This window comes from Carassius carassius, chromosome 13 (assembly GCF_963082965.1).
Source record: "Carassius carassius chromosome 13, fCarCar2.1, whole genome shotgun sequence".
NCBI classification, from domain to species: Eukaryota; Metazoa; Chordata; class Actinopteri; order Cypriniformes; family Cyprinidae; genus Carassius; species Carassius carassius.
The window spans coordinates 24,409,299-24,433,568 of NC_081767.1; the positions used below are offsets into that span (position 1 = coordinate 24,409,299).

The window sequence follows — 24,270 nt, forward strand, 5'->3', positions numbered from 1 at the left end:
GCAGTGGTTAATGAGGTTAAAAAAAAATCTAAAGTTAAAGGAATAGTCCACCCTCATTTTATTTTATTAAAACATATTTGAAGAAATTTAGCATTACATCACTTGTTCACCAATGGATCCTCTGCAGTGAATGGGTGCCGTCAGAATGAGAGTCTTAACAGCTGATGAAAACATCACAATAACCCACACACACTCAAGTTTATCAATTAATATCTTGTGAAGTGAAAAGTTGCTTGTTTATAAGAAACAAATCCATCAAGGCATTTTCAACTTCAAAACCATTTATTTCAGCTAAAATATGAGACATCTATAATATTGCTTTCTCCAGTGATATCTTTCATCTCATCTGAATCAGAAGAGAAATATTCACAGATCTAGCATGTGTTATGAGCTAAAAACAGTTCTAAACTAGTATGTTGTTGGCTTTTGTTGTGAGAGGACAACAGGGAATTAACTTTTTCATTGGAGGAAGCATCATTATGGATTATGGACGTTATTATGTATTTCGGCCAGAAGAGATTTAATGCTAAGAAACAAACTCATCTACTTCTTGGATGGCCTGAGGGTACATTTTCATTTTTGGGTAAACTATTACTTTAAACACAAAGAACAGTATAAGCCCAAATTTGAATTAACTACATATTTTATTTGCTCTTTTTAATTGGAATTACAGTGGACAGAGTAATAGTATAATCATAACAATACAAAATAAATCACAGTACAGTGCAGACAAAAGAAACAAAAAGAAATTAAGTTCTCGAGGCAATACATGAAAGATCTGACAGTCAGAAAAGTAATATCCGGGTAATCTTACTAGGACACACCAGCTATGTGCAGTGCATGGGCAGGTCATAGTTGTGCCATCTGTACCCTCACATCATTGGCACTGGCCCCTGTTAGCACCAGAGACCCCTGCCTCTAAAGAATAGTCATACAATCAGAGTCAGGGTCCTAAAACACAAACAGACCCTAACGCGTGTATAATCACAAGGTCTTTTCCTTTGTTTTACCTTATAAGATACAGGATACTAAAAACAGTAAATTGACTCACATGCACTTATGCGGTAATGTCGGTTCGTTCTGTTCAGTCTGATTTACTTATTACATTGCAGCCTTTAAGGGCCTTCAGTTCCACTTGGAATGTGTTCTGATACTGCTGAGGAGGATCGTAGCAAACTATGTTGCTTTACCTAGTGCTGGGGCAATTAAAGTCGAAGGGATCGATAACGAAAGTGAAATTTCCAGCAAATAAATGACTTCAGGGCTGCAGACTAAGATGCTGAGGTCTACAGTATTCTTCAACCTGTGGTGACCATTATACAACATGCATTATTAGTTCAGTCTTTACTGATATTTTATGTCACACGGAGTATGTTTTATTAGACAGCCATTAAGCAAAGACGAGCATCACAGCTTGTGGTAGTTTCTCCATCTGCTGGACTCCAGACAAAGACTTTTTTGTAGGCTAACATACATAATACATTCATAAATTATCACACTGTGTCTTAACATCTAAAAGTCTCAGCATTTCGCCACGAAGATTAGAGGCTAACAACTCGTTTTAAATGACTACCACAGAATAAATACAAGTTACAGGTCTTAAGATCATAAACTGTAGTGGCCCAAGTCAAACCGGGAGAGATATTTTACATTCAGTGCAAAGACAAAAAGAGAAAGTATCCAGTCTATTCCCCAGAGTGCTCTCATGTGATGTGGCCGTCAGCTGGCCAGTATTCACTGCTGCGTGCTTTTCCTGTTCCGACTTTAACGACAAAGCAATAGTACAATGGGTTTACGTTACTTTTAGAGGAAGTCTCTATTCCCTCGTTTCATACTGAATAGGTCTGTGGTAGTGTTTCAAAGAGAACTTGTGCCTGTTTGCTAAACTACTTTACCCTCTTTTTGCATTATGACATCAATTACTGTTTATACAAATTGAACTTTTGCTATTCGAGGACAATAACTAAAAAAAAGAAAAAAAAAAGAAAGAAAGTTCTAGTGTGTGATGAAGGCCTAGCTGCGCTGGCACGGGTAGCTAAAGAGGTGCAGCGTTTTAAGCACATACGTGAAGGCGTCCGTGTGACGCTCCATCAAAAAAAGGCACTAAAACCACTATTCTACCTCGAAGCACGTGATGGTGAAGAGAAAACGGCGTGGCAGCTATAAGGCCTCTTTCACTGGCCTGATGGTGAAATCATGAAAGCGATGTAACCCATGCCAAGTGAGTGAAGGAAATGTACATGCAATGTAAACCATACTTGGAAGATGGCTGAAAGGTGAAGACTGTGGTCTCTGGGCTCTAATGGTCATCTAACATCTATCAGGTACATCATCTCTCTACAATCACAACATTAAATATAGCAAAACCTCCAATACTGCACATCTCTCCCCTCCACCCCAGTGACAAGGGGGCTGCTACTGAAGACATACATGAGCGAGCCTCACACGCTTGCGAATGAAATTATATATTAAGACATTTCAGTAAAGATTGACACAGATGATTATTAAAATCCTGCAATATAAAAGCCTACCGTGGCAGGAAGGAGGAAAACCAACTAAAAAACAACAAAAAAAACAACAAGCTTAGTCCAGACTGCAGGTGGTGACCCTTTGAGATTCCAGCTTTTGGAACCAGCCTCTGTGCTCAAGCCTAGTTGTGCAGCTGCATCTCAGACCCAAAGCAGTCTTGAAGAGGAGGGGAGGAGGGGGGTGTTGCAGGTGGGTGGTTGGAGGAGGGTTTCAGGACTGGACCGGTGCCGCTAGATATTCTGGCAGCACTGCATCTTTGGTTTATTCTCAGTAGGTTGCACCTGGATGGACACCACATTGTTGCTAGGTGACATGTCATTGTCTCGGCGGTCAGACATCTGCTTTTGGGATACGATCCGGTAGATTTCTGCAGGACAGAAAGAGATATTGATGCTAAGACAATGTATGGTGCCAACAATCCAAGAACTGGTATGAATGAGGACTCTGTGTTGCCATAAAAGCCTGTAAACCCTACAGTTATTACTGGATGTCAGGGACGAATGCAATTATAACCTTGCAACATTTTAAACATTTATTATTTGTTCCTCCTCTGCAGATGCCAGGAACCAAACAGAGGAGCAAAAGAAGATGGAAACTCTCTATTGCAGTCACGTCAGGCAAGAGAAACCTACCCGACCAAAGCAGGGCTTTTGATGAGTCATTCATAAGGATATGGCTTTCAGCCAATCATTTACAATCTTTCTTTTCATTTTAGACAAACCCACCATTATTTTATCAAGCCTGTTTAATGTGCATTTCCTTATTCACGCATTACTCATTAAAAAAATTTAAGTTTAGCATCCTTAAACTTGCACTTTTTCAAAACACACTCACCAGTCAGGATGGTCTGAAAAGCGGTCTCTACGTTAGTGGAATCCAAAGCTGAGGTCTCTAAGAAGGACAGACCATTTTTCTCTGCAAACATGAGTGAACATACATTAACAGTTATGGTAACAATTAACAAAGCATGCGAAGAAACTACAGAAGCCCTGGCTATACACACTTCCTGTAAATCATCAAGAGTTAAAAGTCTACTTCTAAGTGTTTCTTGTGGATCTAACCTGCAAATGCACGCGCTTCGTCAGTGGGCACGGCCCGAAGGTGACGCAAGTCACTTTTATTGCCCACGAGCATGATGACTATGTTGCTGTCTGCGTGGTCTCTGAGCTCCTTAAGCCAGCGCTCCACATTTTCATAAGTCAGGTGCTTGGCGATGTCATACACTAGAAGGGCCCCAACAGCTCCCCGGTAATACCTGCAGACCAACATGAAGAATGAATCAAAAGTAGATGGTAAATTGAAGCGCATGTTCAATGAGTGCACTTAACAGTCAACGTGAAATCAAAATGCACACTCCTTGGTTCTAATGTGAATAATTCAATGTTTATTCCAAATATAATAGAAATATTTGTCTTTGTTTATTGAACTATAAAAATGTCACAAACCCCTCCATAATGTAGAAATACATCAGATTATGCTTATATGGGCTGGGAATGCCATTTCACATTGACTTTTAACTAAAAATTTTAAATGCTTGACCTCTTTAAAGACAGGTGGATTCTGACCATCTCATTCTTCAACTGGACAAAAATGGTTCTGAAAGTGAATCTTTTTCGTGATAATTACTGTTTGGAGTTCTCTAATCTAAGAATTAGAATGATTATTAAAATTTAGTTATACTTAACGTCCTTGGCATGATTTGATTTTATCAAACAGAAAAATAAATCAAGAAATGTCAACTGGTATCTGTTATACGAGGAGTGAAACTTTTGACATTTGAAGAACCTTACGCTGAAGTGATGGCCCGGTAGCGTTCCTGTCCAGCTGTGTCCCAGATCTGAGCTTTCACAGTCTTTCCATCCACCTGAATGCTACGTGTAGCAAACTCTACTCCAATAGTGCTTTTGCTCTCAAGGTTGAATTCATTACGGGTGAAACGAGACAGCAGGTTACTCTTCCCCACACCAGAGTCTCCAATCAGGACCACTTCAAAATAAAACAAATCAGGGTTTTATATCCAACATCAGATCAGCAGAAAAGTATTTTAAAATGGTTAGTTGACCCTAAAATGTATATCATGTCATATTTCCAAACAGATAAGAATTTTTTGCATCTTCAAAACACAAATGCAGATTTTTTTATGATATCTGTCCCTCCATTGAAAGTTAATTTCATCAAAACATTGACAGTTCAAAAACAAATATCTTCTGTTTACCATATTTGATGTAATTTATGCACATGTATTAATCACTGTCCAGATATGAATAAAAGCCTAAATTAAATCTGTTCATCACATAAAGCAATTGTGTCTTTTCAGAAGACTTGGTGTCTTGTTTTTGAACCGTCAAAGTTTTGGTTACATGGACTTTTAATGGATTTTGAATGGCTGAGTAAATTACAATTTTAATTTTTGTGAACTATCCCTTTAAATAGCTATATGAGTGACACTTCTGTCTAAAATTAAATAAAGGAACAAACCTCTACACATTTGGAAACTGAGTGCTTATGTCACAACCATACGCCACAGCCTAATTTTAAAAGTGAAGTGAATTGAAAAAATGACCATTTTTGGTAACATTGTAGTGACTCGAACTTGGTAAAGAATCTTGGCTTGCAGAAATATTCTACTCTTATTTTAAGACATGTACACTAAACACCACTAAACTGCTAGATTAGAGAGGTAGTTTACTACGAATCACGTGTTAGCACGTCGTTTCCTAATTGATGACACAACATGTCTCACACGAGTGAAACATCAAGCTGCTAGAACAATGCAAAGATCACTAAATGGGAAAACACAACTTGTTTCAGGGATTTATACCAAAAAGACATTTCATATTGTTTCATGAAGGAAAAACAAACGACAAACATACGTTCGCATAGAGAAGCCGCGTCACCTGACATATCATATTCACTTAAAATACAATAACAATAAGCTCACACAAACAATTATCAATTTTTAAAAGACAGTTCATCAAAAACATGTAAATTCCGTCATTATTCATGCTGTTCCAAACCCGTATTACTTTATGTTTGTCCGTGAAATGACAACTGGATGTCAAGGCGAACCTGAATGGAAGGACAAACCTCACTCGTCGTTCACTTTGACGGTATTGAAGAATATATAATGAAAGTGAATCGCGGTTTAAGTTGTCCCAGATATGTACTATAATGTTATCCACAGTAGAAATTCATACATGCTTGGAAAAACAATCAGGAAAACAGGCCGTTTCCAGTTTCCGCCTGCTCCGTTAAACTCCTCCAGCTATAGTCTCGGTTATCTTCAGCTAGCGCTCCAAGGTGTGGTCCGATCTACGTAAACTGAGTTTATGTGATAACCATCACCCATATGGACAAAGTGTGCAGTCACTGAGCAATATTTCACATAAACCGACGAGCACTAAAATAATACTATTTCATCCGAGGAGCAGGAGTTTGTTTGGGCTGTTCGAAATCAGCTAGCCGGTTAGCTGGCCTTTAGTGCTTAATATAAAACCACTCTAACTAACAATAACCGCGATTATCAGAGCCGCTTTAACTTGTACACTCGAGACAAATATATTCTGTGCTCACCTTTAAACAAGTAGTCATATTCGTCGTCTCGCGTCCCCATCTCGATTAAAACAAAAGCGCAAACAATGGAAGAATGTGAAGGAAAAGTGGAACAGATCCGAGCCTGTCCTCTCCGCTGCTGCACTGCAGTGTGTTTGTGATTAGGCAGTAGCCATGCTAACAAGTTAGCAAGCAACGGAGTCAGTGAGCGTCTCCCGAAGTGTTCCGGGTTAGAGCTTTTACACGCTGTCAAAATAAAACCCTCGTTGTAATATTATATTGTAATATTGATTTTATTTGGCAGTTTTTTTAAAACGAAAGAATTTCAGAAAGTTGAAGATACCAATGTGTAAAATATTGTGTATGTTACCTTGTTGTTGATCATGTATATCTTAACGTCCTGTATTTATTGCGTTCAGTGTGGTATTTTTTTAATACAGTAACGTACAGTGTTATTGTCTACAGTAGCTGATAATGCAACCTAATTTGCGACCTATCTTATTATAAACAGCTATAATAATGGTTGTGTGGTCGTGCTTTCATGTTGTGTTTTCATTTTATTTTTTCAAGGGGAAACATAGCAAAAGAAAGAGACTTATGTTCGTTTCTTGACCTGCAGTGATATATGTGGCATACCACTGTGTATGAGTTATTTTTAAAGTATGCATTTAAGTGGGTTGTTTACGTCATACTTCCTGGTGATAGTGGTTCGCAAGAAAAAAATAACAAACAACAAAGGAAGCCACTTATATGACAACTAGTCATCAAAAGCTGTAGATTTGAAGGCGGACGTAGGGCGGTTCCATGGTGTAATGGTTAGCACTCTGGACTCTGAATCCAGCGATCCGAGTTCAAATCTCGGTGGGACCTAGCTTTTATTGTTTTTGGTAGGAAATATTAGAATCTGACTTTACCAGTGATAGTTAACAGGAGCATGAAACGTCTGTTCATAAAACTACAATAATTAGTGCAAACACCGTAGATTGTTCTCAGTAGGTTGCACCTGGATTGACACCACATTGTTGCTAGGTGACATGTCATTGTCTCGGCGGTCAGACATCTGCTTTTGGGATACGATCCGGTAGATTTCTGCAGGACAGAAAGAGATATTGATGCTAAGACAATGTATGGTGCCAACAATCCAAGAACTGGTAACACTCAACCATTGTAATAAATACATTTTTAATGAAAGATTATAGTATAACAAAGATTTTTTTAAAAGGTGTTTAAAAAAATGTAAATCTGTTACGAATTGTCTAAACTGCATTCCGTTATATTACGCGTTTTCTAACATTAGGTTTATTCGTAATAAATTGAAGCTTTACGTATGACCACTAGGGTGCAATATTGTGCTTTAGGCCACAAAAAAATAAATATGGTTGAAATATACTGAACCTGTAAATGCATAGACATAAATAAGGGGCTTTTTTAATCCTTTCATTTGGTTATCTAAAACATACAGTTGTACCTTCTTTAGGTAGAAGAAAGGTAAAGGAATTTCAGTGGTGGTGGGAAAGTCCCCATAGCTCACACTGAGTCACAGTGTACAGTAAGAGAAATATTTCAGATTTGAAATGATGCACATTCATCTCATATTTAGCCACGTATATTTCATTTATTTCGAGTGGAAAGTGTGGAAATGACAAGGACAATGATGACACCAAAGATATTTAGTCATTCTGTAATTCTTAAAACTATAAAATTTTCTACTTGGTTGCTCAACCATAGCAACAAAGCCAGTGACTCATAACAGACAAACTGCATTTCCTGGCAATGCATACCAGACATATGTTACTGCCAATTATATGGAATACTCTGTTGAATACAGATTAATTTGTCTAGATTGTTTTGTTTTCTTTCAGAACAGTTTTTTTTTTTTTGCTGCACAAAAATAAATGGTTTACAATTATAAGAATGTTTTGTTCTTCTCATACTCTTGTTCAGAGAACTGAATAAAGCAGCATCCAAACATTCCTTGACAATTCCAACATATTTAACAAATAAAGTTGTGTGATTTAAAGTATGGCTACACCCAGTTTGTCTTATTTTCTCTTATTACATCACCCAGACTCATCCAGGGAGACTTGGTCCAGAAGTTCAATGGTGCTTTGCAGCAAACTTTACAGGACTGTAACCAGGGCTGCATTTTTGACGTATATTCTGTACATCTGCCAGTAATGTACTCTTGTTGCTGACTCATCTTCGAAAAGAATCACCTGCTGGACAGTTGGGGGGTTTCCTTCACTGCAGAATGTGTTCTTATACCAACCAATGGGCAATGTAATGTCTTTCATTTTTGCCACTATTAAATATTATTTTAGGTGTTTTCCTCTTAGAAAAGTATTAGTTGAAAATAAATGAGTAAATACATACATGTACATACATGCTAGAAATAAATAGCATACTAGAAGAAGTTTATTTTTAAATGTAAAATGGAGGGTTATTACCATTTTTTTTAGCTTACAGTTGGATACTTTGTGTGAAAGTGCTAGTTTTGGAAGCGACAGGTCACTGGATGGTTTACATTTTAGTTACAAATCTGAAATGGAAAATAAAGACATTTCCTAGTTCACTTGTCAAAATATAATTGAAATCTCACTTGTTATTATCTATAAATTACAAAAAATGTTTTAGTACATATTTTTGTATGTTTTAGATTTTTAATTGTTGTGGTTCCATACTAATATTATAATTAATGTCATTTAAAATGTTTAAAATTATCTGCGGTTCAAACAGTTTAAATGCAATTCAATAAAATGTAATACAAAACTAACCATTGTAAGAAACAGGACACCAAAAAATGGGGACATCTGGTCATCCTAGAATTCTCTAAAAATCTTATTAAGTTTTGAAGTGCTTGTTTGCCATATGTTGCATTCATTTAACCAAACGGTGTCATCCACCTGAATTCAAATTTCAAGTTTGGGTTTATTAGTTATTATATCATACAGAAGCACAAAGTGAAAGATAATAACATTACATTACTAGTCCCACAGGGAAATACATTTTAGAGACACTGAGATAGAAGAAAACATAAGACACATTTCCAACACATAATTTTTGTGCAGCACGGTGGAATAAAAAGTAGGTAGAGTCATCATAAGTTTTGCCATCATTTTGCAGTTTTACCTCTCAGACCTTTAACCCTTTAACTGTCACCCCGCATACAGGACCCCTACATTTACTTCACTATATTACAATTAAATCTAATCTAATCTTGACAAACTATATCGTTGGAAACGTCTAAGACTCCCAATGTTTTTTGTTAAAAATTATGTAGGAAAAGTAAGATTAATTTATGACAAGAGTGCACCCTCAAAAATCTACAGTATAACAGGAGTTTTGACCTTTGTTTAAAAAAAAGACTTCTTCGTTGCCTTATTCTCTATCACGTTTTAGAAATCATCAGAAATTATTTATCAACTGAAAACTTAAAATCTCAAAATTCATCCTTTGAAACCCATTTTAAATTCAAAAATTGAATTACATGGTACATCAAAATCATGTAACAACATGTTTTCAGTCATGAATTATAAAAAGGTTTTTATCATGCACATTCAAGTCTGTGAGTGACAGTTACATCAAGATGACATATCTATGGCGAACTGGAGTACTACCACAAGTGGGCTGTGTATAAATTCAATCCCAATTTGTAACCTAACAAACATAATTGCTACATTGAAACAAATTTGACAATCCTGTGAAGTTGCTGGAGTTGAATCTCAAGCAATGATTCTGGCAGACCCCGGTGGACATCATCAAACTCTTTTTTTTTTTTTTACAGAAATCAAAAACTGCAGAAATGCAAAATGTTGTACTCCACAGCAGACTATACTCATAAGGCAGACAGTGAAGTTCCTTACCAAAAAGGCCATACTAGGTTGACTGTTGATGTCTGAAATTCTAGTCCTGCCATTTGGGTGGCCGACGTGTGGCCTTTGGAACCACTATAGGACTATATCACAAGGGGCTGTTGGATGTCCTAATTCTTCTGATGTTTATGGCTTTGTACAGCCAGCTGGGAGGACAGCCAGCATCCACTTAAACTGCTTTATTAAATCATTCATCTGGTTTTAAGTGATTTTGAAGTGGTTTTGAAGTATTCTGGATGACTTCTTGATGAAGAAACCTGAAGCACTTTGAAGGCTAGCTTTCAGTAGTTGTATACTCTCCCAGTGGCTTTGCTGCATCTTTATTTGATCTCTGAACCATCTAAACAAACATTCTCTTACAGCACATTAACCCGCACACGTTTTCAAGTTTAGTATATATGTCCAAATATATATTATTTTTTCAAGTTCACCTCCTAAATAGTCTTCAACATTTGTCAGTTTATAGTGTGCATTTTGTGTTTTCCAATATATATATTTTAAATATTGTGTTTATTTAACTTTAAAATTAATTTTGTATGCATCTTCTTATCATTAAATTCACAAGGCTGTCAGAAGATTTGGGGAAATTATATTAGGATTGAACACTTGTCAGAGGTTTCAGTTACACTAAAGGCATAAAAAAATTACTTAAAAAAAAACAAATAACTGAAATCAAATGAAATATACAGTATAATATATTATATTTCAGCCATGAAATATATACCTGCATAATATAATCTAACATTTTATTTCAGCTAATTGCCAAGGAATCAATCATTTATTTAGCTGATGCACTAAATTACTGTCACTAAAAATGAATACAAATACATTTTAAAAACAAAAAGATAAAAATAACAAAAACACAACAAAATCACTAAAATGGTATTCAAAATGAATATGAAAAAGAAAAGTATAAAAAAATAAAAGCTAATTCAAACTAATAGTTAAACTGTGATAGTAACTCAAAGACTAAAATAACACTACCACTGTTCATTTAGATTAACAGGAAAAACATCTGCTGATCTAGTCTACTCTAGTCCATTTACTCTAGCCTATCACGAAAAAAAAACAATAACCAAACACTGCACAGTTTAGCACCAGTGAGGGTGGAGAATTACTTTAGTTTTTAGTTTGTACCTCTCATAAAAACCCAAGGCTTTTTGTGCTTGTGCTCTTTCAAACACATTCTGTCAATGACATTCAGCACCACAGTCTTTGGACTACCTGTCGGTACGCCCCCACACAAATCAACGACTGTCCCCAATAATCCCCGGAATGTTCAACTGACGTCACGGTTTGCTGGCAGTCACGTGCCCCGGTGGCAGGTTTTGATAAGCGCTTGCGCGAGTCTCGAGCTGAGCGCATCTCTGAAAGCGTATATAGAGAAGATGAGGCACAGCCCTCCCAGAGCGGCTGTTTATACGCGATAGAGGAATAATTTATTTGTCTGATGAAAATGGATGGAAATACATAAGGCCCTTCTTCAGTCCTGTGATTAATGATCAGAAAAGCGGTGCATGTTTCAATGAGTGTGTCCTAATCTTCGTCCTACTGAAACAGTGAGTGTGCCATGCTCATGTCTATTTATTGGTCACGGGCATTAATTTGCCTTCTTTTAGAATTAGAAAACGTTAAATATGAGATAAACTATAGATTTGAAGCATTTTAAATCAACATATTTGATAAATTTGTAAGTCTGACCGGCGATAGAGTGACTGCTGTCATCACGCGTCGGTAATTGTGCACTTGTTTTGATTCTGATCGTGTATTTACACACTATGTGATGATAGTCATCACTTACACCATTAAGCTTGCTAGAAACATTTTTCTATATAATCCTATATAATTTATATAATTCAGGATTTTGTGCTTCGGATGTTAAATACCATGGGCATTATTATTTATGAGTTATTGTAAGACTGACCCAGCCCAACTGTCTGGATGCAGTATCATCTCCCTATTTATTTCACCATATTTTTTCATGTTTGTTTATAAGTACAGTTTAGCATGCAATGTTATATCTTTACTGCCATCTAAAAAAGATCTATAATGAAACTGTCAGTACTGATGTGATGTGGTCTGCAGGGCCAAAACACAAAGGGAATGTGTGCTATCAGTATATGGATTAGTGGTTGACTAATATTTTTTTATTATTATTTTAATGATTGATTGTATATTAGTACATTTAGTACCTCCCAATCCTACATATGTGGGTTAAATCTTTGGGTAGCTATTCAACAGGGTGTCATGCACAAATACAGATCATCAGAGTTGCAGTTTCATTGATTTCATTTGTTTTCTGATGTGATAATGTGACGCTTTAAAAACTGGTTGAGCAAAGCATGAAAAGTTAAAAAGGTATTTCAAAGAGGTTCAGGAAAATTTCTCAAAGCATCCATCATGTATTGTGGTATTTTGTCTTTGATCCTGGATTTAGAGTTGGTTGTGATATGTATATGAATTCAGAAAAAAAAAATGTGCGGGATTCATGAGCATGTCTTAAAATTTAAATGTGATACTAGCCAGTGTATCCTTTATAAATTAATTAAAATTAAAATCGAATATGATTTTTAAGTACAATACATCTCACCAGTTTTTCAGCATCGCTCAACTGTAATTAAATATTTTGCAATATAGGTTTATGGTCTATGCTTAACCAGTTTCAGCAATGCATGCTATAGTTCAGTTGGGTGTTCCTTTAAAATGCATCATGATATTACAGTAAATGTTACATTAAAAGAAAACGTCTGGTGAAGCAATTTTGCTAATAAGTCTCTTGTTTGTTTTTTGTTTTTTCATCTTCTCATCCACTTTGGAAAGCCTGCATGGGCAGAAATTGTTTTGAAACTCCAGATGTTTGCCAGAATTTGTCTCTTGACAAATACATTACTTTCTAAGTGTCTTTAAATGTTATAGTAGATGAAGTTTGAGTTGACTTGAAAGAGAAAATAATTCCTGCCTGTCCGATACCTTGGTAAAGTCTCCTGACAAAACATTTCCACATTTTCCTGCCTCCTCCTATCCAAAGTATGCAGATGTCTGCTTGTTTCCCGGCATGGTGCAAAGGAATCAAATGTCCGCCCTGTGTCTTAAGCAGGACCAGATGCTCGGCCAAATGTGCAGCATTAGTTCCCCCTTCTTGTGTTTTCTTCCAGGCCTCCCTGCTGTCCCAGAGCTGTGCAGTATCAGGAGCCTGTTGGTCCATGGAGCCCTTACTCAGGGCCACAGCTGGATAAGATCATGCTCATTTTTATGAGCGGGCTGTTAAATTGGCTTATCCTGTGGCTCCTACACGCCACAGGTTGGTAAAAGAAGAGCAAGGCTTATCATGTCAACAGACCTTAGCATGCGTCCTACAGCAGTACTAAGATAAAATTATACTGTAAAAACAAAATATTTTTGTTTTTGCAATTGTTTTCCCTGTATTATTAAGTTTGCACTTCAAATGTCCATAAACATTATTGGATAGTGTCCTGGAAGAAAACTTTTCTGTTGTTTTCCATGTTTCCATTGTCATTCAATTTTTTTTAAACAGTTTATTCTTAAAATATTATCAATTTTATATGATTAATTTTATTATTTATTCACAATGCATGCTCTTTTGGAGTTTATGAAGTCCTTTATGCAGCTTTAATTATACATACGGTATATGGATAAAACAAAAAACCAAACAATATTTAAAAAATAAATGGCTTGAATTATTGTTTATCATTTGATAAATAATACAATTATAATTTTTTAATCATTTAAGTGTCTTTGGTTTTTTTGTAGTTTTTTTTCTGGAATGTGTTTTTATGTATCAGAAATTACTTTTTATATTTATTTTTGTAATGGCTCAGTACTTTGAGTGCTAATCCTACACCACCTCATGGATACACTCACAGCCTGCTGCAACTCTCAGATTTATGTCCATTATGTGAGGTTGTTTTCCTGTTCTGTGGCCTCATTCTGTTGCGTTGTGCTTTCTGCACTGTGTGTACTGGAACTGTCCAGTCATTTACACTGGAAAAGGGAACCATCGATTTCTTACTCCAGTTCTTTTAAATGACAAGTTAAGAAGTTGGTCAGCGATCAGGGAAGTAAAGGAGTTCCTTATTTCTCTCTCAGAAGTCTGATGGGATGGCTCAGACATTAAGTGTCCTTTTCTTACATGTATTGTTTTTTCCATGCCAGGATTTCCGCTGCAATTTCCACATACTTCCGGGTATTTTTGAGTCTCTCTTTGACATTACTATGGTGTTTCTCAATGAGAGCGTGACTTCCTATAAATTGTCTGAAAAGTGTTGTGTCAGTGCAAGACACTCTTTAATTGCATCACATAACAATGAAATCTGCCTTAGGGCTTTCCAGTGTGCCGTCTGCCCTATTATAATATAATAACGATATAATTATCGTCAAGTTTATCCTTATTTGCCTAGAATTTCACTCTAATCTGTGGGGTTATGCTGTTATGTTGTTATTGAACTGTTGATGTGTGATTGTGAGGTCCTCATTATTGCATCATTATCTCTACCAAAAGAGTCAGCTTTCTGCTCATCTGTGACTCATTATTGTTAGTTTTATGTAAGTATTTTCTCTCCTCCTTGCAATTTTAAGGCGAATGATAAATATTCGTTGGCTTTTCTTCATGGTTGCCATGGTGAGGATTATAATTTCTCTCTGCTGATGATAGAGAGGGCACAGCCAGCCTCTGCGGATGGCGTGGTTGTTGGACCGAGAGATTACGTCTATATATAATCCTAAATCTCTCACGTAACGTGACACATCTGATACATTTTCTCCTCACTGTGTCTGGTGGACTTTCTGTTGTATCTTTCTAGAACAATGTTGGTGTGACTGGATCTTGAGATGTTTGATTGTTTTTGCAAGCAGATTGATGGATTTATGTTTGCTTTGTGTGATGTTGTTGAGCATAGAAGTTGACTATAGTAGAGACACCTGGAACAAAATGTGCATCAGTGTCTTTGTCAGTGTTGGACAAGGGACAGAGAGAGTGTTCTAGAGACCTCTCCTTCAAAGCCCAAAGGTTTATAAAGATGAGAAGGATAAGAGTTTTAAAGCTTGTATTCATTCTCAGAATCTAACCAGGATCATGAAATCTGCCAGTGACTTGTCAACATTTCCAAAATATTTATTAGAAACAGCTACTTCCCACTTTACACCATTTAGCATCACTGGTTCCTCATAAGACGAACTTCTTTACCTCAACACTTCGTCACAGCGAAAGAACTAGTCAATAGGTCAGTTTCAATTCCTAAGCTCTTGAGCTGTGTCCTGTGACTTTGTTGGCCATTACTGTAAACCACAGAGAAGCCATTAGCTATAAATCTGCAAGCCACCAAAGACCTGTAGAGTAGGTGTAGAGTAGTTTAAATGTATTAAATCCTGAAAAATATTTATTATGGTTGGTTTTCACAGAAATATTATGTTTCGTGTTTCTTGACTACCAAATCAGCATATTAAAATTATTTCTAAAGGATCATGTGACATTTGAGACTGGAGTAATGGCTCATGAAAATTCAGATTTTAAACACAAATTATGCAAATATTATACAGAGAAACTTTACACCCCTAGATGCTTATTAGCCTTTTTTATCAGTGATTGGTGGGACTGTGTGACCCTTACAGAAAGATAATGGTTGACACAGAGTCTACCAGTGGGTGCCAGGCCATTTTTGGTACCACGAAGCCATGTTAGCGTCAGTCCCTCATGATGGCTCAGAGTGAGTACGTGTGCCAACTTGTGTTGTAAAAGCCCCAGGCAGGCCTCTTCTGAAAGAGAAGGGAATCTCTAATTAAGATATCAGTGGTTGTGGTGTTAGTAAGGCTTATGGTGAGAAACCTGACATTAATGCAGGCAGAAGGAATTCCCTTTGTTGTCTGACATTTTTTAAAGTACTTTTTTTTTCTTCCTTCCTATGCACTTATTCTGCAGGTACAAACTCTATGACTCATGTTTCAAAAGCATAATAGGACATATTCCATTATCCCCAGCAGGAACGGGTAATTGCTTTCGTCTGTCCAGTTTATATTTCTCACTAAGATTGTCTTATGAGGTTGTGCTCTGCATCTGTAGATGTGTAATGGTCATATCCTTTTCTAAGCACACAAGGGAGAAAATGTTACAAGAGTAAAAATTTTATTAGTGTTGTATAAATCACACTGCATGTGCTGATTTTTTTTTTTTTTTTTTATTCCTCTGGGTTTAAAGAAGTTGTTTGTGAGGATGTTTAAATCTGAGCACCTGGCATTATTAAGCAACAGTGTTTACTAGGCTTATTTCTTCAAGTGCTCACTCTATTCATATCTCTCTTTTTTCCCTAGCATATACAGTCCCGTTCTATGGGAATGATCAGAAATGGAAGACAAGAGCCTTCGTGTAGCAGACTATTTTGTGGTGGCAGGACTCACCAACTCATCTAAGCCCCTCGAGGAAGATGTCCACCCTGACGATGGTGGTCATCGGAGCTCGACCCAGCTCAAGGCGCCCATTACTGATGTTGCAGTGATGATTCGCTCCGTAGGAGAGGAAGTACCTCGAGGGTATACCTGCGTTGAATGCACCCCCTCTGGACTTCCTGCCGAACTAAATGGAGGAAGCCTCATGGGGCCGCAGATCTTCCTCTGCTATAGGAGAGGCAGAGACAAACCGCCACTCACAGACCTGGGGTAAGACAATTTTAAGTCCTCTCCTGAAGCAAAGGCTGTTCTAAACAGTTGCTAAAAGTTTTGTTCTCTTCTTTGGGACAAACTCAGGGACAAAATGATTGTAGACAAAGATATAAATATACCCGATTCTCAAAAAGCTAAACCTTGAACCTTTTGTGTTTTCAATTTTGTTTTGGAGAACGTTTACTATCCTTGTGTCCTTTATTTCATGAACCTTAGTGTCCTCTTTGAGTGGAAGGAGAAACTGAAGCCGGACTGTCAAATTATACAGACCACGCCCTCTGGTCGCCCTGCTAATATCAGTAGCTCCTCCTCCCAAAGGATCTACATCACATATCGGCGTGCCTCTGAGAATCACTCTCACACCACGCTGGCTGTCACAGACATCTGTGTCATTGTTCCTGGCAAGGGAGAGACACCACCACATGCTTTCTGCAAGGTGGACAAGAATCTCAACAGCAGTATGGTGAGCACAACAGTCCTATTCTGTTGAAAAGGCCAGTTTAGATGTTGGATAACTGGTTGAGTCTGATGGTTTTTCTAATGATGCTGGTTGTCAATGGAAGTCTTGCTAATCAAGAACCCTTGTTGAAACTCAGCAGCATTCAACTGCATTCAAATCTAGAAATTTAGATTTAAATATGGGTACCAAATTGGAAATCAGAGTTTTTTTGTGATATCAGCCAATACTGGTGAGATTTTCAAGAATTATCAGCTTATCAGTATTTTCAAAATTGTAATATTGGTACATCCCTGTTCAAAAGCTTTTTGGGGGGTAGTTTTCCATAAATTATGGAATTATGAGAAATAACATCAGAATCATCCTTTTACATATCTGTATAAAATTTTAAATCAACTTAGTTTCTGTTTTTCCTGCATTTACAGTGGGGGTCCTCTGTGTACTTGTGCTACAAAAAATCTTTGGCCAAATCCAACACGCTTGCATTCAAAGCAGGTATTGTATCTCAGCCTTGAATTTTTTTTTTTACAGTTTGTGTTTTGTTGTGCATTTTGCAATGAACAGCAGGAGGGAAAGGATGTGTTAGCAAGAGGCACATCAGAATAGTAGGATACGACTGCAGATGAATGAAACCTGATACTCCCATATAGCAAGAACAACATGATGTCATTGTTAAGATTAGTGCTCACAACACCAAAAAGATCTAGGCTTAGCCACTGCCTGCGATTAGCTTGTCATATGGTAGACTGGGTCAAGTAATTAATTACAAGGCAAGCAATGCAGTGATCAGTAATAATTGTTGTCTTTGATGGAGCTCTACAGCCTAATTGAGGGTTTGTATGGGATGTATGCAGGTCTTTTGTCCAGATACCCAGAGGAGGATTATGATTCCTTTCCTTTGCCTGAATCCGTGCCCCTGTTTTGCCTGCCGATGGGAGCATCCATTGAGTGCTGGCCTTCTCATACCAAATATTCTCTACCTGTCTTTTCAACATTCGTTCTCACAGGCGCCTCTGGAGAGAAGGTACAGAAAGAAAAATTCACGCATGAGCATGCACAAATACACACACAAACATTTAGATTTTCTGCAGGTTTTCTTTTCATTGCAGCACCATCATTCTTTGAGAAAATCAGACACTCGAGAAGGTGAATTATCCTTTCTGGTTTAGCAATGTGCAAAGAATTCAAAGCAGCTAGAAACTGCCTCAGGTGGAATATCAAAACTGCCTGTAAATAATGGGCCTCAGAAAAGAATTGAAAATAAGGTGAACGTGTAATTGGCCTGTTTAATAATGCATTGCTTAAGTGCTGTTTGGGTCAGCTCAATTATGTTAAACACATCTATACACTCAGCTCATTCTCCTCACAGCCGAACAGGTCTCAAGGCTATTTTTGCTGCAGTGTTGTATAATTTATTCATTTAGGTGAGCGGCTTCAAAGAAACATGGCTAAGCTGTGATATTTCTGATCTCAAAGATTGCAAAAATAAATCTTCCGTATCACTCTCTAGATTTGAGAAAGCAGTTCTGAAATAGATATCGGTGGTGATTGCTTTCAAATAGGCTAAAATAGTTGCCATTGTGCACTTTGTGCAAGACAGTCTTTTTTGTTCTCTGAAATGTAAATCTACCCAAATCCTATGAGTCTGTGTCAATGAGTCTGTCTCGTGCTCTCAGGTTTATGGTGCTGCCATCCAGTTCTATGAGCCCTACCCAGAAGAACATTTGACTGACAAGCAGCGATCTCAGCTGGGCCTGCAGGCTAACGGGCTCAGGCCTGATGGATCAATGACTGTCCACACCAACAAAAGCATCTGCCTTCTCTCTCACTGGCCCTTTTTTGATGCTTTCCGTAACTTCCTGACATTCCTCTACAGATACTCCATCTCAGGTCCACACACTCTGCCCATCGAGAAGTGAGTTCTGAGGACAACTTTGGAGGTTGCTAGGCTAGAGCATTTTGCGGCCACTAGAAAGTAATGTTTTTTTTTTTTATTTGTTCTTAGGCATATTTCCCATTTCATGCACAAGGTTCCTTTCCCTTCCTCACAAAGGCCACGTATCCTGGTGCAGGTGAGCTTTGTGCACATGGTGTCTTTCTTTGAACACTGTCCTTCTTGATTGTGTCCAAACAAATAACATAGTGTGGTCAGTTAGCTGCCAACAATGGCCCTCATCTCACTGTGACCGCGTGTTTGTGTACTTGTTTTTCACAGTTGTCTCCACATGATAGCCTGATGCTGAGCCAGCCTGTTTCCTCTCCACTCCCTCTGAGGTAAGTCAGACACAAGATACACTAACCATGTCAGATGAATGCTGATCAAAGCATGAAGTGTGCAAGTGATACTTCAGCAGGACCTGGTTAAGTGTGATATCTTTATAGCATGTTTAAAGTGGGTTGAGACTCCTCTTGCAGTATTTTGCAATTGCCTGAATAAAGCTGCAGATGATCATTCACGTCTAAATTTACCATTTGTTTTAGATTAGTGTGTGTGTGGTTATGTTTTGCTTTGTGTTTTCTTTGGACATTTATTTTTTGGTTTGGTTTGGATTTTGGTGAGTAAGTGTTGTTTACACGCCTGTTTCCTCTGTCCACAGTGGTGGAAGGCTCTCTACACTGCTGTGGAACCTCGGCCCCAAAAATGCAGTGACTCTGCTGGTGTTGGCTGTGACTGAACACAAGATCCTAGTGCACTCCTTACGTCCAGCAGTTCTTACCAGCGTTACCGAGGCCCTGGTGTCGGTGAGTGGAAGACTATTTTTACTCATGCCTTTCCCATTCCTATTTTAAGAGTCTTACAGTTTCAGTTCCTTTTGCTTGTTCTCCCACTTTTGGTTTTGTCTTTTCTCAACTTGTTTTACATGTCCCACAGATGATTTTTCCCTTCCACTGGCCGTGCCCGTACATTCCTCTCTGCCCGCTGGCCCTGGCAGATGTGCTCAGTGCTCCATGCCCTTTCATTGTAGGGGTGGACTCGCGGTACTTTGACTTCTATGAGCCACCGACGGACATAAGCTGTGTGGACCTGGACACTAACACTATAACACAGTGAGTGACCTTTTCACCTCTACATAGTTCTGAGTTCCCATGAGAGCCTCTTCTGACCTTTTTGACCTACGGTGTTGAGATAAAGTCATCTTTTACTGCATAAATTCACAAAATAATTTCCCATTGTAGGTTTTGATTGGTGTCTTTTGTGATCTGCATAGTGTTTTTGTACTTAATTCTAAGCAGTAGCAAACACTTTTTAAGTGAAATTCCGATTAATTACAATCTTTATCTTCATGCAGATGGTTAAAAGATCAGAATGGAGATATATGAGCAGTGAGGAATGTTGTAGTAAAGACAGGACCCTCGGTATTGAACACATGCTACTTTGTTGTTTATCTGCCCGTATGCACTTTAAAGATTACAGACATTGTAAAAGCTACATTGAAACTATAGTGCAGCACTCAGTTCTCCCTTTGCTGTTTACTCTTTCAAATGATGAACATGTGTGGCCTATTTCAGCAAAGAAGAGCGCAGATCCCTGACCTGGAAGATCCTGCCAAGAAAAGCCTGTAAACATCTGATTAACACCCTCAGCAATCTCCACCAGCAACTGGATGAGGGTTAGTGAGGGCGGGTCACTGTGGGGTCAACAAAGAAATGATTTAACTGATTTTCTGTCCTTTTCAAGGTAATATTAGTTCACTTCACTGCACAAGAATTGCAACTCTAACTGGCCTTCTACTGTCCTTTTTGGGCTCTGACAGTATCATTTTTATTACCTAACAATGTTTTATGATTGCTTGACCGAGTAAGAGCAAAACCAATCATCCTTGAGATGTGAAGAGATTTAGAGATGGGGGCAATTGGCTGGTTAGAGGCAGAGTAAGGTTCAACGTCTTTTTTTATGCTGCAATACTGTCTGATACATGAGAGCTGATTGACGTTTCAGTCTTTGAACCCAATTATTCAATGTGTTTTTGTCGAGAATGTCCTGTATGGAATGTACCAACTCATAGAACTGGGCCTAACAGTGAGATTATTTATAGGTAAACTATAATAAAATTGATGTATCTTTCTGTGCTAAATGACTGTGTTCCCATATGTTTTATGGAGAACATTATGTGTCCATTGATGTGGATGTATAATAACAGACAGAGCCTGTGATCTTTTTGCTGACCTTTCTGAAGTGACGTGAAAGGAGCTTATTTAATGCGTCCATATTTCAAATTGAGCATACTATATCCTCATTATTGAGATTTGCTACATATATGACCTAGACATTATCAATACATTTCTACCTGTGTATGAATTTTGCCTTGTGTTTTTGATGTATTTGCTCTAAGGCTGAATTTATTTAATCAAAAGTATAGTAAAAACAACAATTATGTTAAATATTACTACAATTTACATGTATTCTTTCTGTTTTAATATATTTTTAAGTGTAATTAAATAAAAATATGAAAATTTTGAATGCTAGTTAAAAAATAGTAGTTTAAGAATACATTTTCCACAGGTTATCAGATGAGCCGTGAGGAAGGACACATGGAGGCCTTTATGAGTGAGCGGGAACCTGGCAGTGGTGGGAAGAGTCTGGAAACCTTGGAGCTGGAGATCCAGGAGGCTTTTCTGCGCTTCATGGCGGCCATCTTGAAGGGCTACCGTTCATACCTGTTGCCCATCACACAGGCACCTTCTGAGAAAGCAACTGACGCCAGTTCACTCTTTGATCTGCAAGGTGAGCAGCCAAGATGGATGTAATGCTTGAATAACCTTTCTCCTATTGTTGTTTGTGAACATTAGGAACAGCTGTGATAAAGTTTCTTCATCAGCATCAAAACGGAAATCGGACCCAACCACATGCAGAGTCCACTGTAATACATTAGTGGAAGGCTGAAGCTCTGCAGCTGCTCAGAATGCTCAAATCTGGCCCTTTGCCTGTGGAATCTTAAATCATGCTTGAAATTATTGTGGCGGTTTTGATAAAGCCCCATTGGAAATTAGACATGCCTGATAGGTCCAACAAAATGCAATGATTAATAGAATGTCTGTGAACACATCTGCAGCCTCTTATGTAATCACTAAATAAAAGTCTATTGCATCTTTCACACAGTGTACACTCAACGGCTTTCTCAATGACGACAATCTAGCGACTAACACGTAATTCATGATGCACCCTCCTAAATTTGACCGATTAAAGGTTTAATCACAATTGACAACTGTGGCAGTGAATTATAGTAATCAAATAATGAATGTGATCACCTTTTCCTATTGTAATGGCACCTCTCTGACTCTCCACTTGATGTCCTTGACTTTGAATATGGCTTTTTTTGCAGGCTTTTTGAGGAGTCGTGATCGATCCCATCAAAAGTTTTATTCCCTCATGACCAAGACACAGATGTTCATTCGTTTCATCGAAGAGTGCTCTTTTGTCAGCGATAAGGATGCAAGCCTTGCTTTCTTTGATGACTGTGTTGACAAGGTATGAAACCCTGGTCTATATACATATTTAGTTCCCGCTAAGAAATACATCTCATTGCTTTATCCAGAATACAGCCACCTCTAATTCGATTCAAAATGAACTGCTTCTACAATGCTCACAAAGAGTTACAATTTTACAACAGTACTCCAGGCTTTTAGCAAAGAGCATGTGAGAAAACCAAAGAGTTCAAGGAAGTGTACGTACAAAGCATGATTTCTTAGAACACTAAGGGGAAATGTTGTCATTATTAGCTGTGCTGTTGTGATCCCTTGGGCTTACTTATGTCAGGTAATTAATTTTCTGTGAGCATTGTTCTCTCGTTTGTTATTTTCGACTTTCTGGCTTTTCATCTAAGCAGGCTGCCCTATTATTTTCCCTTTTCTCACTGCTTTCTTTTCTCTTTAAATTGTTGTCTTTACTTGCTTTCTTGGAAAGCTGTTCGGTACGGAGAAAGGAGGAAAGGTAAGTTGCTTAATTCAGTGTCTTTTAACTTCTGATGTATTGTAGAAGTGAAAACAGCCAGTATAATCCTTTACCCTGGTTACAAAAATGGCATTTAATGGTCCTCAGAAATATTTTATTTTACATTACTTTGTAATCTAAAAACATCATTATTACTGTTCAAGAAAAAAAAAATGCTCACCCTAGATTTTTGACCTCAGTTTACAGACATGACCTGTTTTGTTTTGTGGTTTCACCATGGGTATAGGGATTCATAGCTGGTATTATGAATCCTGGCTTCATAATTAAAAAACATTTCTGTTTAGATCAGTCTCTGCAGAACCACTAAGATCCTGCATGCATAATTAATTTGTATGTGCCTTACGCCACTTTGCATTTTCTTATATTCACAACTGTTGTGCCCTTTCTCAGTATGATCCAGACTGCACATGGATCTGAAGCTGTATTTTCAGCGAACCGCTGCATGTTGTCTCCTTTTTAAAGTGCAGACAAATATATTCCCAGATGGTTGTTTTGTGCCTTTGTAGTACATTTATATCTGTCTCAACAGGAGCACACAATTTATTCTTGTTTAGAGGAACAGGAGTCATCTCTCACCTGTCCTCCCCACAAGGTTTTAGTGCTCTAGTAAAGACGAATATGCAGCTCTTTGTCTTACACTTTCAGTTACGCTGCCATCATTGAAAGTCACACTTATCCTGCTCTGGCCTGTCCTTCCCTTTCACGAGGACCTTGCAGGACAGTTCTTTAGCACTGTGGTGGTAATGAAAATGACAGATTGAGTTGATTTAAACTGACATGGTTTTGTGGGTTGTGTTCACAGAGGACATTTATAAAGGAATCAGAGAGGTAACGGACAAACCATGTACAGCTGTAGCCTGAAAGCATTTAGTTATTGTGTGAAACCCAATTTTAAAGTTCATCATAATTTAATAATATATAACCATCTTGTACCCACTTTCTGAATTTCTGAGTGAAACTTTTGATTCTGGTGCTGCCTCTGTGATTGGTTACCAGCAATAACGCACACATAGACGTGTGTTCAAAACTCTCAATGTTGAATCCAGTGTACATTTGAGTATTTTCTGCATCACAATGTAGAATTATTACATGGCTCTATAGAATACTTCACAGTAGGCTGCTAATATTGCAATCAGGCTGTTAATATTTCATTTACTTTGACCATTTGAGCATTTTTTAAAGGTTAGGCACCTGTTTTTACTGAGTTTTTATTGAAAATAGACTTTGACTTTTTT

General features: G+C 37.7%; 2 protein-coding genes and 1 non-coding gene across 6 annotated transcripts in view; 2 read left to right on the forward strand and 1 right to left on the reverse strand.

Annotated features, from left to right (window-relative positions):
* Positions 1-625: 625 nt before the first annotated feature.
* LOC132156161 (ras-related protein Rab-11A) lies at positions 626-6,288 on the reverse strand. The gene is made up of 5 exons (XM_059565052.1): positions 6,103-6,288; positions 4,320-4,515; positions 3,591-3,784; positions 3,364-3,444; positions 626-2,896 (listed from the first exon to the last, which is right to left on the reverse strand). Exons 1-5 carry the CDS (start codon positions 6,140-6,142, stop codon positions 2,760-2,762), a joined length of 648 nt encoding a protein of 215 aa, XP_059421035.1. The 5' UTR covers positions 6,143-6,288; the 3' UTR covers positions 626-2,759.
* A 591-nt stretch (positions 6,289-6,879) lies between these two features.
* trnaq-cug (transfer RNA glutamine (anticodon CUG)) lies at positions 6,880-6,951 on the forward strand. The gene has a single exon. It is a non-coding gene; the product is annotated as a tRNA-Gln (tRNA).
* Positions 6,952-11,279: 4,328 nt separating this feature from the next.
* Positions 11,280-24,270, forward strand: part of LOC132156162 (C-myc promoter-binding protein-like) — a 28,265-nt gene continuing 15,274 nt past the window's right edge. Inside the window, exons 1-15 of one of the 4 annotated variants that reach the window (XM_059565054.1) lie at positions 11,282-11,512; positions 13,109-13,254; positions 16,278-16,622; positions 16,842-17,088; positions 17,508-17,577; positions 17,937-18,106; positions 18,759-18,997; positions 19,088-19,154; positions 19,298-19,356; positions 19,680-19,824; positions 19,955-20,130; positions 20,593-20,693; positions 21,587-21,808; positions 22,407-22,552; positions 22,988-23,014. In XM_059565054.1, coding sequence (XP_059421037.1) covers positions 16,312-16,622; positions 16,842-17,088; positions 17,508-17,577; positions 17,937-18,106; positions 18,759-18,997; positions 19,088-19,154; positions 19,298-19,356; positions 19,680-19,824; positions 19,955-20,130; positions 20,593-20,693; positions 21,587-21,808; positions 22,407-22,552; positions 22,988-23,014 — 1,980 coding nt within the window. In that variant the 5' untranslated portion in view covers positions 11,282-11,512; positions 13,109-13,254; positions 16,278-16,311. Of the gene's footprint in view, positions 11,513-13,108; positions 13,255-16,277; positions 16,623-16,841; positions 17,089-17,507; positions 17,578-17,936; positions 18,107-18,758; positions 18,998-19,087; positions 19,155-19,297; positions 19,357-19,679; positions 19,825-19,954; positions 20,131-20,592; positions 20,694-21,586; positions 21,809-22,406; positions 22,553-22,987; positions 23,015-24,270 lie in introns of all 4 variants that reach the window. The other 3 variants (XR_009437386.1, XM_059565053.1, XM_059565055.1) reach the window with 3 other exon arrangements.